Source organism: Pseudorca crassidens, chromosome 1, assembly GCF_039906515.1.
Source record: "Pseudorca crassidens isolate mPseCra1 chromosome 1, mPseCra1.hap1, whole genome shotgun sequence".
NCBI lineage: Eukaryota > Metazoa > Chordata > Mammalia > Artiodactyla > Delphinidae > Pseudorca > Pseudorca crassidens.
Window position 1 is genome coordinate 115784617 of NC_090296.1, and position 19191 is coordinate 115803807.

At 41.6% G+C, this 19191-nt stretch overlaps 1 protein-coding gene across 3 annotated transcripts in view; it reads left to right on the forward strand.

The window, feature by feature from the left end:
- Window positions 1-19191, forward strand: part of MAP2K5 (mitogen-activated protein kinase kinase 5) — a 266164-nt gene that overhangs the window by 203964 nt on the left and 43009 nt on the right. For all 3 annotated transcript variants that reach the window (XM_067751737.1, XM_067751743.1, XM_067751752.1), the window contains 2 exons: window positions 1765-1791; window positions 2103-2135. In XM_067751737.1, the coding sequence (XP_067607838.1) occupies window positions 1765-1791; window positions 2103-2135 (60 nt within the window). The remainder of the gene's footprint in view (window positions 1-1764; window positions 1792-2102; window positions 2136-19191) is intronic.

Genomic DNA, 19191 nt, shown 5'->3' on the forward strand with positions numbered 1-19191 from the left:
ATCAGGACAACATTCAGTAGGAAATATCAAAGTAGACTAAGAGCCAATCAACCTGAGATGGAAGTTTCAGGGAGTGGTGATTGGGGAGGGCATGCTGAGGAGCCAAGAGCAGGAAGGAGTGGGTACCATGCTCAGCTGAGATAATACATGGGAAAGCACTTTCTAAAACATCTAGCACTCGGTGGAGGGGTCTGCTGATCAGCCACAGGGATGCAAAAGAAATGCAAAAACATGGCTTCTGCCCTTGAGGAGCTTAACAGTCTAGTTGAGAATAAGCCACGTGCCAAAACTGATCATTTATCAACTTTACCATGCCAAGTATAAACACATGCAAATCCAGTTGTTTTTAAGGAATGCTGTGATTGTAGGCAGATATGATGCTGGAGAGAAAGGAGCACGAGAGAGGCCCCAGCACAACCACAGCCTGCTCCTGTGGCCTTGGGCCTGCCCACCTCTGAGAGGCCCGGTTTTTCCCATCATAGACTAGAGATGACCATCCCTGCCAAGCTCAGGGTGGTTGTGAGATCTAATGAGAACGTGTATGTGAAAGAACTATTAAAAGCACCATTAAAAGCATATAAGGGGGCTTCCCTGGTGGCGCAGTGGTTGAGAGTCCGCCTGCCGATGCAGGGGACGTGGGTTCGTGCCCCGGTCCGGGAAGATCCCACATGCCGCAGAGCGGCTGGGCCCGTGAGACATGGCCGCTGAGCCTGTGCGTCCGGAGCCTGTGCTCCGCAACGGGAGAGGCCACAACAGTGAGAGGCCTGCGTACCGCAAAAAAAAAAAAAAAAAAAAAAAAAAGCATATAAGGGACTATTAACTAGTTTACCTATATTTTACCCGCTGGTTGAAGCACTGTTATCACAGCAAACAACTGTCTCCTCAGTAGTTATATTTGGTTCCCAAAATTTTCCTCCTTAGGAAATTTAGTACCTGGGACGACATTTTCATTGAGTTTGTAATAACTGCAGGCAATTTTTTTTTTGGTTGGGGGGCACACATTGAAGTGTTTAATACTTTAACTACTAAGTGGATGTTTTATTAATTTGCTGTCACATTTTAGTAACTTTCTAAGAGATGTGGTTTATCGGTGTCAGCTGTGTGAGCAGCTGCCTCCAGAACAGGCATCTTCTTTGACTCTGCTCTTATCCCCTGAAAACCAGTGTTAAAACTTGCATGAATTTGATTTTCCCAGAAAGCATTGCTGCCCTGCTGAAGGAACTTTGGAAGAGGTGGAATCTTTACCCACTCCTGAGTCAGAGGCAAATACTTCAACCACATAATTAAAGTTTTCTTCACAAAATAGGGGGTTGTGAGCAGACACTGGCAGGAATCCAAAATTCTAATTTCTGACTATGATTTAATTTCAATTTTAAATAAATCGGTTTTTAATTTAAAAAGAGTGAGCTTCATAACATTAGCAATGATTGCAACATTAAGCCCAGTGTTCACAATCTAGCAATATAAAACATTATTTATATCTGAATCGTAAACAGCCTTTTGAAATGGATTATGGTTTTTCTCCCTATTCTAATACAACCTGGAGGGTACTAAAAAGTGTTGTGTGAAATTAACATTCTGCTGACTTTCGCCTATAAATGAGAAGCGAGCTATTAACATTTGTGTATTTTCATTATGTAAATTGTGTTAACACATGCCCACAAATTGCCACCAGCAATGCAATAATTTTCTCTCAGTGATCATAATGTGTCCAAGTGAGTCATTTTGATTATGACATGCTAATTACATATTGCCTTTTTTCAGATTCAGAAAAACCAGGGATCTTTAATGGTAAGCTTTATGAGTTCAGAAAAAAATTCACTTTTCTTTTTCCTGATGGCTGCTTCCTTTGCATGCTTGAATGCCTTGTTTTAAACTTAGCAAATTGCATTTTGAAGAAAATGCAAACCTTTAACTGCCTGTATTAGATTAGGTACCATTAGAAATAATAGAACATCCTGAGCATCAATGTTTTTATAAGAGTTTGCTGTTGTTGATTAATCTTGCTATATTTTATTGCATTAATGATTTTTTCTTTCCACTCCACTGTAAAGATATTGCATAGAGGCTAATACTTTTTCCTTTCTTCTTTCCCATCGCAGCCTCTCCAGCTTCTGCAGTGCATTGTTGATGAGGTGAGGCATCGTCTTATGTGCTTTCACTCCTAAAGTCATTCCTAATGGTGTGGAAAGCTTATATTTTGTTTCCTAATGAAGCACAATGCCCAACATCCTCGGAGCAAGTTGTGTTCTATGGCTCTGAGCTGTGTTACGTGAACTGGCCTTGTCCTGAATCCTGCTCTTCTGATTCCAGCCGAGACTCTCTGCCAAAACAGACTGTCCCACAGGCTGGTCCTTGGGGGCATCAGAAGCCCTAAAGACAAAACACGATAATATTAATTTATCCTCTCTCTGGCCAGATGGGGATGGAGCCGGAAATTAAAGTGGTATCATTTTTTCCGTAACACATATTTAAAGTCATTCAGTAGGCAAGGGTCAGAGTTGAACAGCAAACATAAGCTGGATAAAATTTGTCCTCCTTGCTTTATTTACCGAAAGCATAGCAGAGTGATAAAAGTGTTCAGAAGCTCTAGGTCAACAGTTCAGCTTTAATTTCCTAATTAGGCATTTTCCCCAGAACATACTCCTAACTTTTTGTGCTTTTAACTAGTATTCTCACATGTTAAGTCATCCTACCTCTGATCATCCGTATCCGAGTTTCACTGTCCCTTTGCCTTTATGGAGTTAAGCTACCTGAATTTCATTCTCAATCAACTACTTTTGTTGCTGGCTTTAAATTCCTTTTTTTCCTGTAAATTAGCAGTCTTATAGTATACAAGACTCCGATTAAGAAGCATTAATGTTTTTTAAAAACTGAGTTTTTCTGGGCTTGAGCTTGCCTGCTAGCAATGTTTATTTTTTAAACTTTAATTTTGCAGTATTTAAAATGCTTGTCATGTTGGCAATAAATGACTCAGATAGGAAAGTTTGAAAGAGAAAATATCGTTAATTCATAATTATTCCTCTCAATTAAACGTCTGTATAACCAGTTATGAGATTTGGGAGAAAAAAATAAAGATCCTCCTAGGAAAAAAACAAATACATACACATATCACAATAATAGTAAGAATGGAGCTCCAACATCCTTAATGTCTGCATCAGTCAGTCCACATATCCCTTGCAAGCCATAAACCATGTTAGTGCAAAAATGAAGGCATCGTCCTGAAACAAATGGAGGCCCCATTATCTCAAATATCAGACAGGCCTCCTGGATCTAATAGCTCATCAATATCTTCTGTCATCTTAGATTCCCAAAGCATCCTATGGCCATCAGAATCCTCCCAATTAAACTGATTTTCCTGAGCTCCCCCTTCAGGATTGCTTAGGGACGTGCCCAGGGAAATGGCCTCCCCAGTCAAGTGCACAGCCTGCCATCTTTCCTGGGCTCTGCTGTTCTTGGTCTGCCAGGCTCCTGGGCATCAGAATGTTCAGGTACAGATACCTTCACCAGTAATACAGGTATGCTGGAGAGCTCATTTGAAGGTTTTCTGGATCAAATGGATGTTTTCATTCCTTATTTAAAGTAGCAGTGATTGCTATTAAATTTAATATATTTTACTTGTTTGATTTGGGTAAAATCTTGAGACTTTTGAAATCATCATAGGGAGATGTTCTAAGAAGAGAAGGTATGTGTGATGAAGGACAGTAGCTTGTAGCTTAAATCGTATATTTTTCTTTATAGCTCTTCTTCCTCAGTTGAGAGAAAACTATAACTTAGACATCTATTCCCATTTACTCTAAAAACATTCAAATATCTTTTTTATGAAAACTTGGGAAATTCACATATATTTTTAAAACAAACATTAAGTTGATCTTGGAACCAAGCTGATGATTGGGAATAAGAATATTAGGAAAGAGTTGGCCAGGTGACCTGCCTTAGGCAAGGTGCATCATAGCTTCTAAGAGAGGAAGGATTGGTGGGATCTTTTAATTACTGTGCTTACCCCACGTTTGTCAGATTTCTCATTGCTGTGATACAGTGTTTCTCAAAGGGTAGTCCAAGGACTAACTACATCAGGATTACCTAAGACTCTTGTTTAAAATGCAGATTCTTGGACCCAGATCTCTGAATTAGACTTTCTAGGGGTAGAGCCCAGGAATCTACATTTTACTAGCTTCCCAACTCTTTGCACATGAAAGTTTGAGAACCTCTTCCGTAATGGCTAAGTCTGCCCTTTTAGATCCCAGAGGACAATTAACTGTCTATCTTCATTTACATCTGACATGTAGGGCTTCTATTTCTGAATGAATATAACCAGCCAGGATTTGAACCATCTTACTCTTTGGGCATGGGATATACCTCATTATGAAATGGCTATCCAATGACAGTATATACTGTTTCTCTTCGGGAAAAGGCAAATCAAAAAGTACCACCCCAAGGGAATCTAATTCAAACAAGATGGATATATTTGGAGTCACGTACAAAACAGCTAAGCAAAGCCCAGTGTAACGTACTTTATTTATTATTATGTGGATGTCCCTTGACCTCCTAGCATGGCCTGGCAAAGAACAAAGAAGTAGTAAAACAAGATCAAGTGGATAGGAGCCAGCGCTAGAGCAGCCAGGGGTGAATGTCAGGAGTTGAGAGACAGGAGGTGGGATCGTGGGCCAAAGCCAGAGTCAGCCACCACATATCCAAATAAAGACACCAAAAGGTAAACAGAGTAGTAAGAATCATGAACGTGAAATTTGAACCACAGAACAGGAACTGGATGAGTAGCCAAGGTACCAAAAGAATCAGACTGCAAAGAGAAATCTGGGAAATTTAGTTTAATTTTAGGGGGTGGAGCTTGTCTGGTTTGGACCTGGCTAACTCAGGATCTTAGTGCTGTCTTAGAGCTACCATCTTTGCCTCAGAGTTGCTTCTCTCAAAAGAACTTCTTACTGTAAAACTCATAATCGGGCCCTCTCCAAGTCCCTGAATACCTGAGCTGTAAAGTACTTGGGTTCATTGTAAGTGATGTGTGTCTATGCGTGCCATGATGCCTTAGCCATCTGATATCACTGGGGAATGAGGTGGCCCTTGCTGTCTAGCTAACTGATACTACTTTAAGCTCTGACATCAGTGAGAAAATTTGCATTTTTTAGAAAGAAAGTTTCTAAAATGTATTTGTTCTTGGCAGCCTGTTGATAAAGTATAGTGAATATCATTTCATTGGTATAAAGCTTTTATAAAAGGTATCATAACCTTTTCTTGATGACTCAGGTCCCTGTTTTGAACATGGTACTGAACTAAACTTTGACGTATTGATGCCCTCTAGGGCTGTAGAATTGTGGGGATCTTGCCTTGTTCTTTCATTGAATTTTACCAGCCATTTTGCTTGTGTGTTTGGCCTTGGCACTCAGTGATATGCTTGGGCTTTTTGAGGTGTAGAGAGCCATTTGCTCCCAAACTAAATGACCCGTACATGGGTGTGCTGCTCTGCTTGGTGCTTTTCTGTGTTCTCTCTTGTGATCACCTCTGTTTTCTATGGTCACTCCTCATTCTTGTCAGTGACTACTGGCTGCCCCAGTTATCTGATCATCTTGTCTCAGTCTTTGCACTGCTGATGGTGACCCTAGCAAAATTAAAGGTATCAAATGAAATCAGATACCCAAGTGGTATGTGTAAGGGCAAACCACTGCTCTGAGAAGAGAGATTGAGGCTGATGAAGTAAAGTGAGTAGGCTTGTGTTCATTCATGCAGCAGATAGTCCTCAAAAGTGCCCACTGTATGCCAGCCCAAGTTGACCAGGCCATGCTCAGGGCAGCCTTCAAGCCTAGAGAGGACTGTTCTTCCAGGCAAGTCTCCCAGGTCAACTGAAGATCAGATTTGTGAGTCAGGGTAGAAAGGCAGAGGCATAGTCCCAAATCCTCTGCCAATACAGTGTGCTGGGACTCAGGAGGCTATGTCGCCATCTAATGCTCTCCCCAGTGCCTGGGCTCCCAGTTTGGCTGGCAACAAAGGGCTGGCCACATTGGTGATGTGGCAGGTGGGAACAGAGCAGTGATGTCTGAGTCACCGAATCCCAGGCTGGCTGGAGCCAGCCAGGACATCAGTGGATTGAGGTGCTGGGAATTGCAAAGACTGAAGTGGGGACTTCCTCCTTGAGCCTGCCCCCAAGAAGGCCACAGACTTGGAAAAGATAAGAGTATGGAAATGAATAACTATGCTTCATTATAGGATGCATACTATACAACCCAGAAACAGGAGGGTTTGTTCTGCCAGAAGAGGGTTTGTTCTGGGGGTGGATCAGGAGGTGTGACGTTTAAGCTAGGTCTTACAGGATGAGAAGAAGTTTGCAAGGTCAAAAAAGGAAAAAGATAAATGTCAGACAGAAGGGCTTGAAACTTTCTTGCAAATCATTTTTGAGTTCACAGATGTGTTTCAGAATGTTCAGGTTATCTAAGATATGACAGCCAGAAAAATGGATCATTACTCTGAGTGTGCGTGTGTGTGTGTGTGTGTGTGTGTGTGTATTTCAAGCATATTATAGCTAAATATAAATTTCTATCTAACATCTGTAGGTGTTCAGCAGGACAATTAACAAATCCCTGGTTTATACATCTGTTTATTTATTCCTTTTACCAGTAAGAAGTGAATTCCTATAAGTCATGTTTTATACCTTATCAGAAGTATCTTCTAAATGATAGGATATAAAATCAAAACACAAAATCAGTTGTAATTCTATATATTAGTAACCCAAAATGAATAATTCAAAAGTGAAATTAAGAAAACACTTCAAGTTACAGTTAGCATCGAAAAGAATAAAATACTTAGGAATAAGTCTAACAAACGAAGTGGAAAACGTATACACTGAAAATTATAAAACATCTTTGAAAGAAATTAAAGATTTAAATAAACAGAAAGACATCCCACATTCTTGGAATGGGAGACTTAATATTGTTAAGATGGCAGCGCTCCCCAAATTGGTCTGCAGATTCAGTGCAATCCCTGTCACAACCCCAGTGGGCTCTTTTGCAGAAATGGGTGAGTTGATCCCAAGATTCATATGGAAATGCAAAGGAGTCAGAGTAGCCAAAACAATCTTGGGGTAAAAAGACAAAGAGGATTCAGGTTTCCTGATTTCAGAATGTATTACAAAGTTACAGTAATCAATCAATCAATACAGTAATCAATAGTGTGGTTCTGGCATGAGGATAGACATGTAAAATGGAATTGAGAGTCCAGAAATACACCCATATGTCCATGGTCAGTTGTTTTCTGATGAGGATGCCAAGACCCGTTAATGGTGAAAGTACAGTCTTTTCCACAAATGATGCTGGAACAGTTGGAGATCCACATGCAGAAGAATGAATTTTTTTCACGTCATATACAAAAACTAACTCAAAGTGGATCAAAGACCTAAATGTAAGTGTTTCACAGCTAAGACTGAAAATCTTAAAAGGAAATATCGATATAAATCTGTGACCTTCGATTAAGTAACAGTTTCTTGGATATGACACCATCAGGATAATGGAATCACTGTAACAATGCCAGGGTTCCAGGCCAATAGACAGCTAGAGCCAGGGCAAATCACGGCTTTAAGAGGAGGACCTTTGTGCCCCAGTCTGGAAGGTAGGGGAGATGATGGCTTTCCCTGTAAGGTGTGTAGCTTGAAAAGGATTGATAGGAAGGCCACAGTGGGGATAGGGGAGAGGACGATGGAAAGGAAGTGGCCAGCTGAGTGATGGGCAAGAAGAGGTTGGGGCAAGGGGGCTGGGGGGGTGTTGTGCTGGGGCCTGGCCTTGGGTCCTCAATGATGAGGAGGAGTAAAGTGGGCTTGCTTAAGAGGGGAACAGGCTCTCTTGGTCCAAAACATATTTAATAGCCCATCATTACAAAATTCCGTTTATAAAAGGCTTTGTCTTGGTCTCCCCTGGTGGTGCATTGGTTGAGAGTCCACCTGCTGATGCAGCGGACACGGGTTCGTGCCCCAGTCCGGGAAGATCCCACATGCCGCGGAGCGGCTGGGCCCGTGAGCCATGGCCGCTGAGCCTGCGCGTCCGGAGCCTGTGCTCCGCAATGGGAGAGACCACAACAGTGAGAGGCCCGCGTACCACAAAAAAAAAAAAAAAAAAAAAAAAGCCTTTGTCTTCTGTGAGCTTTTATGACTCTATTTAATCATACAATTTAATTGAGACATAAGAGAGCCTCCACTATTTACTTATCTGCCTGGCTGGCATATGCACATCATTACAGTGGTACTAAAAAGAGTCACGAATGGGGACAATCATCCACGCCACGAAACTCCTGAGCTCACAAGAGGCTTCATGTGGACTCTTCTCTTAGACCTGGCTCCTCTGATGTTCTCTAGCAGTGCCAGCAAACATGTCCAGTGCTGGAAGGAAGCAGTGTTTGATGCTAACCCCCACCTGGCAGCTTAGTAAAGAAGAGTATGGAGGTTAATCACACAGCTAGACACTTCCACATGAGCTGGGCAAACTGGGAGGCGGCTGACATCTCTGTTCTAGAAGAGGGTGATACCTGAAGAAGGGGGTGAGAAAAGAGAGGACTGGGAAAGGAGAAGAAAATGGAGAGAAGAGTCTGTTTTATAACCACATATAACCATAACAAGCTTCTAAGCTTTTCTCTCTGCCTTGTTTCTCCTACCACCCTACCTCCACAGGATTATCTTTTAAAAAATACAGATCTCAACCTGCCAAACCCTACCTGTAGGGTAATGTCTGAACCTCCTAGCACAGCATTTTAGATTCACACCCATGTTTTTTTCGGCCTCACTTTGGGTCCATCATTAGTCTTGATGGCTGCCCCACACTTTCCTACTTAGGGTTGTGTTCCTCACTCTGCTTGGAACGGCCTCCCGTTTTTTACTTTGTAAATGCCTAAGTGTTCTCCAAGGCTCAGCTCAAATGTGATGTCCTCTTTGAAGCTGTCTCTGTTACCTTCCCATTTCTTCCATCCTGCCCCATGCCCACCCAGTGCTAGGCATAATTCAGCATAGCATGTTTACAAAGCTTTATTATTGTTACTCATATGGAATCAAATTTAGTTTGTGAGTTTGTCTCCCACTGTATCATGAAGTCATCCAGCACAGGGATTTATCCCCACACCTAGAAGAGATCATGGCTCAAGCAGACGCTCCTTGAAGTAAATTAAAATAGGAACTTTTTTCTAGCAGGGCTAATCCTACAGAAAATAGCATGTGGTCTAAGTTTGTCTTTTCTTCTGCTGAGGCCCATTCTATCCAGCTGAAAAGGACTGCTAATTTCAAAGATCATCACAGAGAAACTTATTTCTGTTTTCTATTTTTTACTTTGACATTTTTATTTAAGTATAATTTACATAACATGAAATTCACTCATAAATTATACAGCTCAGTTCCAGAACATTTCCATCACTTCATAAAGAAACCCAGGACCTGTTAACAGTAACTCCTAGTTTCACTCTCCCCTCCAATCCTGGCAACCACTAGCTAATCTACTTTCTGTCTCTGTGGATTTCCCTATTGTGGACATTTCATATACATTGGACCATGCAATATCTGGTGTTTCGTGTTTGATTTCTTTCATTTAGCATAATGTTTCCAAGGTATATCCACGTTGTCGTATTTATCAGTACTTCATATATATTTATGGTCAAATAATATTCCCTTGTATGGATATACCACATTTTTGTTTATCTGTTCATCAGTTGATTAACATTTGGGGTGTTTCCACTTTTTGACTATTATGAAAAATGTTGCTGTGAACATTTGTGTACTAGTTTTTATGTGGATGTATGTTTTGTTTTCAATTCTCTTGGATATATATACCTAGTAGTGGAATTGCTGGGTCATATGAAAATTCTGTGTTTAATTTTTTTTTTTTTAATAAATTTATTTATTTATTTTTGGCTGTGTTGGGTCTTCGTTGCTGCACGTGGGCTTTCTCTAGCTGCAGCGAGCAGGCGCTACTCTTCGTTGCAGTGCGCGGGCTTCTCACTGCAGTGGCCTCTCGTTGTGGAGCACGGGCTCTAGGCGTGCAGGCTTCAGCAGTTGTGACACGCGGGCTCAGTAGTTGTGGCTTGTGGGCTCTAGAGCACAGGCTCAGTAGTTGTGGCGCACGGGCCTAATTGCAGCATGTGGGATCTTCCTGACCAGGGTTCGAACCCGTGTCCCCTGCACTGGCAGGCGGATTCTTAACCACTGCGCCACCAGGGAAGCCCCTGTGTTTAACTTTTTGATGAACTTTCAAACGGTATCTCACAGCAACTGCACCATGTTACATTCCCATCAGTAACTTACGAGATTTCAGATTTCTCCGCATACTTGCCAACACTTGTTATTTTCTGGGTTTTTTTTTTCCTTTGAATTGTAGTCATCCTAGTGGATGTAAAGTAGTCTCTCATTGTGGTTTTGATTTGCATTTCCCTTATGATTAATGATGTTGAGCATATTTTCATGTGTTTATTGATCGTTTGAATATTTTCTTTTAAATTCTGTTCAAATGCATTTTCTATTTTTAAATTGGTTTTTCCTTTTTAATTATTAGTTTTGAGTTGTTAGAGTTCTTTTCTTATTAATTAATTTATTATTTGCGTCGTGTCTTCGTTGCGGCACGCGGGATCTTTCATTGAGGCACGAGGGCTTCTCTCTAGTTGTGGTGCGCGGACTCCAGAGCACGGGCTTAGTTGCCCTGCGGCATGTGGGATCTTAGTTCCCCAACCAGGGATCGAACCCATGTCCCCTGCATTGGAAGGCAGACTCTTAACCACTGGACCGCCAGGGAAGTGCCTAGAGTTCTTTATGTGTTCTGGATACTAGACTCTACATTTTTTTCTCCCATTCTGTGGATTGACTTTAACTTTCTTGATGGTGTCCTTTGACCCACACAAGTTAAAAAAAATTTTTTTTGGACTTTGAGGCCTTTCTGGTTTGATCAAAGGATAGGAAGCTTAGATCTCTACCCTGTCCCCATCCCACTCATGGCACCCACATAAAAGTCCTTAGAGTTCCACAGATTATAATTTGAAAACCACCGATTATAGCCCAAACAATCATTCTGTAAACCTGTATTAATCCCAAAGCTAGGTACTGGGGAATAGGGAGTGAGTAAGATACAGTTGCCACCATTAAAGAGTTTCTACTGTAGTCAGGGAGACAGGCTAGTAAACAGTCATGTATGAGTAGATAACTTTAAACTAAACTGCAGGAAGGGACTTCCCTGGTGGTCTAGTGGGTAAGACTCCGAGCTCCCAATGCAGGCGGCCCGGGTTCAATCCCTGGTGGGGAAACAGATCTCACATGCTGCAACTGAGAGTTCGCATGTCGCAACTAAGACCCGGCACAGCCAAAATAAATAAATAAGTAAACAATAAATAAATATTAAACTAAACTGCAGGCAATATACGTGCCATGAGACTTAATGAGCTCTCAGAGGAGCACAGTGACTGTCGTTTTAACCCCCTCACATAAAAGGGTATTTATGACAAGGCATTTAATGATGTTTGCAGTCATATAAATTCTACATATACTAAAAGTGTGGACAGGGTGCTGGGGAAACACAGAGAAGAGAGATAATGAAGGAGGTGATAATATACCAGAGAGCTCCACAGAGAAGGGAAACCCAAAGGGCCAGTAGGAGTTAGCCTCAGAGGTACTTGAGGCCCGTGCGGAGTTCAGTATGGCTGCAGTGCTTGGCAAAGTATTAAAAGAAATGAGGCAGTGGCTACACTTAGAAGGATCTTTACACATTGTGCCTGAAGGCATTTGCGGGGAGGGAGGTGAAAGAGTTTTAAGCAGAGGATCAACAGAACCAGATTTGTGTTTCAGAAAAATCACTCTGATGGGGTTGTGGAAAGTGGATTGGGAAGGACAGTTAGGAACTTACTGTGCTTATAGTCCTGATCAGAAATTACGTGGGCTTTCCATTAAGACAGCCTTAGCATGTTTGAAGAGTATTCAGGGGATGGAATAAACTGAATTTGGTGAGTAATTGGATGTAGCGGAGAGTGGAGGTCGGATCAGAGAAGAAGCATTTGGCTTGGTCAGTCAGACTGTCACTGAGGTGGGGCACACACACACTTCGTGGGAAGAAGATAATTAGCATTCAGTTCGCAGGGCAGCACCAAGCACCTCGTTCAGAACTATATCAATTCCTGTTCCAGACCCAGTTATAAGAAGTTTATCAACTAGACTCTCAGCTCCCAGGCTTTTCATTTCTATCTTCCTAGTACTGCACCTAATTAATGTACAGTAGTCACTTATAAATATTTGTTGAATGAAATTTATATGTAATTATAAGAACTTACTACTTCTTTTTTTTAAGACCTCAGAAAAAATCCAAAAAGTAATAGTATATGACAAGGAGATACTTAGCTAATAAATACAGTCCTTTATCAAAATTCAGAAGTCTAGCCTTAACCCTCATGGTTGATAAAATGTTTCCCCAGTGTTCCCCAATGTCATGTTGCTTTTCCACAGCACTCTGTTTTACAGATGAGGAAACTGAAGGACAAAGGATGGGACTCTTTACTATACTATAATTGTCCTTGATGGAAGCAAAAAGTGACAGCTGAACTTTTTGGCATCAAAGGAAGAGATTATTTTTTAAAACTGTAAAAGTAGACAACTTAGAAAGCATTGCAGACGTGCCCCAAGGGCAGAAGTATATTGCAACACAGTTCAGTTTCGCTGTCTGTAAGAATGACTCCGTGTCTTTAAGAAATAATTGAATTCTCTTCTGCATATTCTGTTTATGTTGGCAGGGAGGAGATTGACTCCTTTTAGAAAGATTTATGTACACAAAAGGTTTGGCTCTTAAACCACTGTTATCTTTTAAAAAATTCATTCGTGCAGAATCACTCATTCTTGGACAGGTTAACTGAGGGCTGGTTAACTGAGAAGCTGCTGGGCTGTGAACGTAGCAGGTGCTTTCTGGGGGTGGGGGTGGGGGAGTGAGGGGGTGGAAAATGGCTGTCTAATGATACCCCCCTGGAATTCAAAACGTGGTATCAACCAGCTCCAGAGGGAATAATATCTATTCATTTTTTTGCCTGAGGGACTTCGCCATAATTCTGGCTTCTGAAGTTAGCAAAAAAATAAAAGGAACATCCCCCATCCCTCCTGCTCCCAGCATCCTAGGATGGCCTCTTTCTTTCACAACACCTAACTGCAGGTAGTTTAAAGTGAGACAAGACCTGATGGCCTGAGCTGTCCGACGTGACCCGTGCATGCCTAGAGCTTCCCACCACAGTGACTGACACTCTAACCACTTGCATAAATGGGTATTGATGATGTGGGATTTCATGTTATTTGTAACTTGTATGAGTTAATGACTGGGAGGCATTAGAAACTTGGTAAGTTAATACAAGTAGATATACAATAGTCGTGTCCTCCAGCGATATGGTTAACTAGACCTCTGTCTCATAGTGTCAGGAAGGTATAATTGGGATCCTGAAAACCGATATTCTCCTTTTATGTAAGGCAACCTTTAGAAATCTAATACCTCCTTTGAAAAGTCCAGTATGTTTAAATTAATGCAGTTTGACTGGTTTGAAAATTGAAAATACGTTAGCGTTAAGGCCATGATTCCTTTAGTAATTACTTGTTCTATCCGTAATAACTGTTTCTTTAGAATTGACATTAAGATTCTACCAAAACACAGCAGTAATCCAAAAGTTACTGTCTGTTCATTTATAATTATATTTAATTCATATTTATGAGTTGTCGGGAGGAAGGAGAAAGAAAGAAGGAAGTTTTAAAAATGTAACAGAAGAAACAAGTTAAAAGCAAAAATTTTCCTGATAGTCTGAAGAATGTATAAAGTCACTTAAAGTAGGAAAAAATAATTTTTTAAATACAGTTCCAAAAACATAATAAATAAATACATTTACATAAAGTCAGATTTTATTAGCTACTGCTGAAAAAAAATCTATATTTTTATTATTTCCTATGGCACTGAGTGAATTCAGTGGATAGACTTTTTCCATTTCTTCTTTTTTACTAATCAAAATATTAGCATAAACATCCCTGTGATTTTGATCTCAGTAAGTCAATTAGATTTGGAGTTTTTTTTTAACCCAGGGAAAATGCTGCATCTTTAGACAGTCATTGGACAAGTAGCTTTGTGTTGTTTTCTTTGAATTGTCCACGAAGCGTGATGTATTATTAATGAATTAATTTCTTGGTGGTGAAGGCCTGTGAATAGCTTTCTGTGAATGGGCAGTTGCCTGGTGGGGCCAGTTTTGGCTGCTGTCATTTAACATGTGTTGCTCTATTGTGAAGTCTCATCCAGCCGTAGGACAATGCTCATTTAATCCACCATGATGGGACCTACACACCCTGAGCCCAAGTTGGATGCCAGGGTCAGTTACCCAGCAGTTTGGGCTGGGGCACTGCTCTGCCTCACTGCCTAGTTGCTGTAATCACTTTGCCTGCCGTTAATTTTCCCTAAACCAGGGAAAACACGTCTGTGAACAGTGCAAATGTTCTCAAAAGAGATTCCAAACTGGTCGGCTGGAGTGTTGCCTTCATTCCAGGATGGAGGCAGCATTCCAGGGAGTGTAAGTTCCTTCCTTCCTTCTGGAAATGAAAGCGTCTGGGCCCACGAGATCCCTGATGTTCCGAGGTCCAGAGTAGCAGATGGCATTATGATTTTCCAAATCCTGATGAACGTTCTAACTGAACTTGTTCATTTCACAGTATGTGGTTCTCTTTTTTTTTCCACTTCCTCTCCCTTCCTCCCTCCCTGTTCCTCTCTTTGTTCCTCTCCTATTGACTGATTTTAAACTGATGTGGTATCTCATCGGTTTAACCAGCTTTAAATTCCCTTCTCTCTGTTTATTGTATGGACCAGGTATGGCACAATTTCACGTATAATTCTCAGCCTCCGAGTCACAGCCAACATAGCGTTTGAATTTGTTTATAAAAATGTGTAAGCGAATACCGCTGACACTCCTACACCGTGCAGCCACTGGAAGTTCTGTTTTCCCCGTATCCATAACTGGCCGTGCAGGTGGCAAGTGGCAGTGATTATTTTAACTAACAGTCAAGTGAACATTCAGGAGGACACACAGTGTGGCGATGTGGACTTTGGATTGCAGCAAGTTCCCTGAGTCTATCTGGATAGTGTATGGCTTGTTGATTTTTCAGGACATGGACCTGCCAGGTTCTTGCCCTTGAATGGTATGTGGATGTAGCTCAGCTGTTTCGATGTTAACCCTTCACCTATGAAAAGAGGAATGATTCCTTTCATTTAGGAGCCTGTTAAGGGTTCTTTTTCACTCCTGGATTTTCCTCTTTCATTTTTGTTTAATATAGTTGTTGACCTACCTCTTTTTTTTTTTTTTTGCGGTACGCGGGCCTCTCACTGTTGTGGCCTCTCCCGTTGCGGAGCACAGGCTCCGGACGCGCAGGCTCAGCAGCCATGGCTCACGGGCCCAGCCGCTCCGCGGCATGTAGGATCTTCCCGGACCGGGGCACGAACCCGTGTCCCCTGCATCGGCAGGCGGACTCTCAACCACTGCGCCACCAGGGAAGCCCTGACCTACCTTTAAGATTGCTTTTAATCAGCATTTCTACACATAGGACCTGGTGAAATGGCAGTGTGTATATTAACATTATAATTTAGGTCCTGGATCCAAACATGTGTAGCTGGACTTTTCCTGAGGAAAAAAAACTGACCTTACCAGTGTATGAAATTCAAACACTATATAGGGACAAGGTAAAACCACAGGTAGGAATTGCTGAATAATTACCTTTAGACTAGCCTGAGCAGGAGGCTTCCCACGAGGGTGAGCTCATTGAATGGTTCCTAAAACTCAATCTCGTGGATGTCAGTGGTCATGCTTGATTATTTGCAGCAGTGTTTTATGAAAAAGCAATAGAAATGCCTTGGGAGGCTACGGGGCGGGGGGGGGACAATAACAGGTTTTACTTTTGTAAATGAAATCTCTTTGGTATGAGACAAGCATGTTTTTTGCTGCTCTGCCTAAGCCATTGAAAAGGGAGGTGTATGTGGGAGTCAGTGTGCAGGTGTGTGTGTGTGTGTGTGTACCATTCAGAGAGGCACCTCTAAATAATACTGTACACTATAGCTTATGACCAACGAGAGACCTAAAATAAAAAGAAAAAAGATGTTCATTGGCTTTGGAAAGCAAGCAATTGCAAATATGGTTTAAGAGCTTAATTCATTTTCCAGTTCTCCACCTACCTGTTTTCAAGGAATTTTATGAAACACCAAGATCTTTGCCATATGTTTAGAAAATCTCTGAGTAAATGTAAGTCTTTTAAATGACAAAAAATGAAGGATTAGTTTTGACATAAATGACAAAGTTTGTTTCTCTTCTCTTTTATCCCAATACTGAAGAACTGCCAAAACATTTAGGAGAAAAAGAAAATAGGAAAAAATCTGTATAATCTCAAATTTCAGAGATTCCTTTAGATCTGTTAATTTACGTTTTGTGTTTTTTATAAGCCATCTGGTTGTACTTGGCTAATAGCTGGTTCTCCCATGTTTTTTTTTTTTTGCGGTACGCGGGCCTCTCACTGTTGTGGCCTCTCCCGTTGCGGAGCACAGGCTCCGGACGCACAGGCTCAGCGGCCATGGCTCACGGGCCCAGCCACTCCGCGGCATGTGGGGTCTTCCCGGACTGGGGCACGAACCCGTGTCCCCTGCATCGGCAGGCGTACTCTCAATCACTGTGCCACCAGGGAAGCCCCGAGAGTCCAGTTTCTTTGTTTTTTGGTGTCCTCCCCAAATAAACAAGGTTCCCTCCCCAGTCAAGAGCAGATTTGTCCTGTGGATTCTGCCAGTTGTCTCACAAAGATGCTATTCTAAGGCAGTGAACGGTGGAGGATCAAAAAACAATTTGGGATCTGATAAGGCAAAATGCTGTCCTACCTGATGTGAAGCCACTGGAATCACAAACAGCCTTCAATCCCAGCATTGCAGATAGATGTGGAGTGATCTAGGAGAGCTGTGCCAGTTAGTATGAACCCCAGAGTGTAGGACCAGAAATTGTTGGGCCAGGCCAAAGGAACATTAGGCTTGAATTAAAAGATTTATTTTTAAAATGTTAGAGCATAACTCTCAGTACTGGTCAGACTGCAGGTGATTCTCTAATGTTAATTAATGTGTTGGCTTGATGGCTTGACACCAAGAAGTCTAGAAATAGGCTGTTAAAAACTGTTAAAAAGGATTGCCATGTTTCACTTAATTTGCCTGGTTTAATCTAACCACAGCACAGCTGACCTCAGAATTCACCAGTGTGGCCAACACCTTGAGATTTTTGAGAAGTTGTCCTTCTATCTTTTTTACGTTTTATATGTTTTGCGTTTTATACGTTTACGTATAAAAGCTTGGTTTGAAGGAATGTCTGTTTTACAAAGAGAAAGGAACATGACACAGGTTAAGATGTTCAAGGTCCCTTCACCCCCAGGTGCTCTCTGGAAGTGAGGAAGGAAGAAAGTGGGAGAGCAAAAACGGTATCTCACAGCCCTCCAGACTCTCAAAATAAGTTTCTTCCCCATCGCTCTTAGGGCTGCACGTCTTACCCCTCTGAACAACACACAAATTCTTCCAGGCTGTGGATCAAGTATCAGTCATCCCACAGTGCCAGCCCAGTGCCTTTGACATGGTAGATGGTCAAGAAAATTGTTGAATGAGTGAAGCAATAAATAAGTAATTAATGATTGTATCATTTTTATACAGCATTTTGTGTCTATGCCCTATCAGTGTCTGAATTAACCACCACATCATTGTCAGGTTCCATTGTCATCTTTTATTATGAATTAAAGGCAAAAATTAAATCCTCAGGTATATTTGTAAAGCAAAGGCCCCTCAACTTTTTTCCAGTTAAATAGTTATGCCAGGCTTCTCCATTATTCAAAGCAGAGCTCTGCTAAAAATCTGGACCTCATGAGTTTAAACAAAAATAGCTCCTTACCCTTTTACTTTTAAACTTCCTATTTTGACATCATTTTATTTTATTTATTTATTTATTTATTTATTTTATTTTGGCTGTGTTGGGTCTTCGTTGCTGTGCGCGGGCTTTCTCTAGTTGAGGTGAGCGGGGGCTACTCTTCATTGCGGCGCGCGGGCTTCTCATTGTCGTGGCTTTCTCTTGTTGTGGAGCACAGGCTCTAGGCACGCAGGCTTCACTAGTTGTGGCACGTGGGCTCAGTTGTGGCTCACGGGCTCTAGAGCTCAGGCTCAGTAGTTGTGGTGCATGGGCTTAGTTGCTCCGCAGCATGTGTGATCTTCCCAGGCCAGGGCTCGAACCTGTGTCCCCTGCATTGGTAGGCAGATTCTTAAACCACTGTGCCACCAGGGAAGCCCTTGACATTATTTTAGATTCACAAGCAGTTGTGAGAAATAACATGGAAAGATCCTATGTACCCTTCACCCAGTTTCCCCCAATGGTAACAGTTTATAAGTATAGTACAGTATCACAACCAGGAAATTGACATGATACCATCCACTGAATTTATTCAGATTATACCAGTTTTACATGCACTTGTGTGTGTGTGTGCGTGCGTGTGTGCATGCTAGCATGTGCTTGAACATTAATGACACGGATTCTTTAAAGCCAAGAAACAACATGGCTTAAAAAAAAAAACTATGCCTTTAAAATAATGATTTCCCTTTTAAGTCATTTCAAAAGCATTTTTCTCATTTATGTTTTCTTTATTTGGAGTATCCAACTTGCTTGCCTGCTCTCAAGATCACAAAGTGTACTTTTGGCACACTTACTCTGCAGGTGAACCAGCAGCAGTTGTGGTTGGAGTTGGACCTCCTTCTCCCCTCCCCCACCTTGTTGCAGGCACACACACACACACACACACACACTCTCTCTCTCTCTCTCTCTCTCTCTCTCTCTCTCTCTCTCTCTCTCTCTCTCTCTGATTTTCTGCTCCTTACCTTTTTTTATGCTTGAGTACCTTGCTGACAAGTGCTAATAACAAAATACCCAGAGAGAGTCCAGTTGAAGTTAGCATGCATTAAACATTCTGAACTTGTCCTTTTGCTCATAGATTGCACATAATTAATAATTAAACAGTTTCTGTTGTAATGGGTTGACCTTCCTGAACTGTTCATTATTCACAAGGCAAAGGCATCACTCAAACTTTCTTCTCGTCCTTCGCCGTTCTCTAGCGTGCTGCCTGCTTGTGTTCCAGTTGTTTAGCAGGAGGGGCTGACTAGGTAGTTC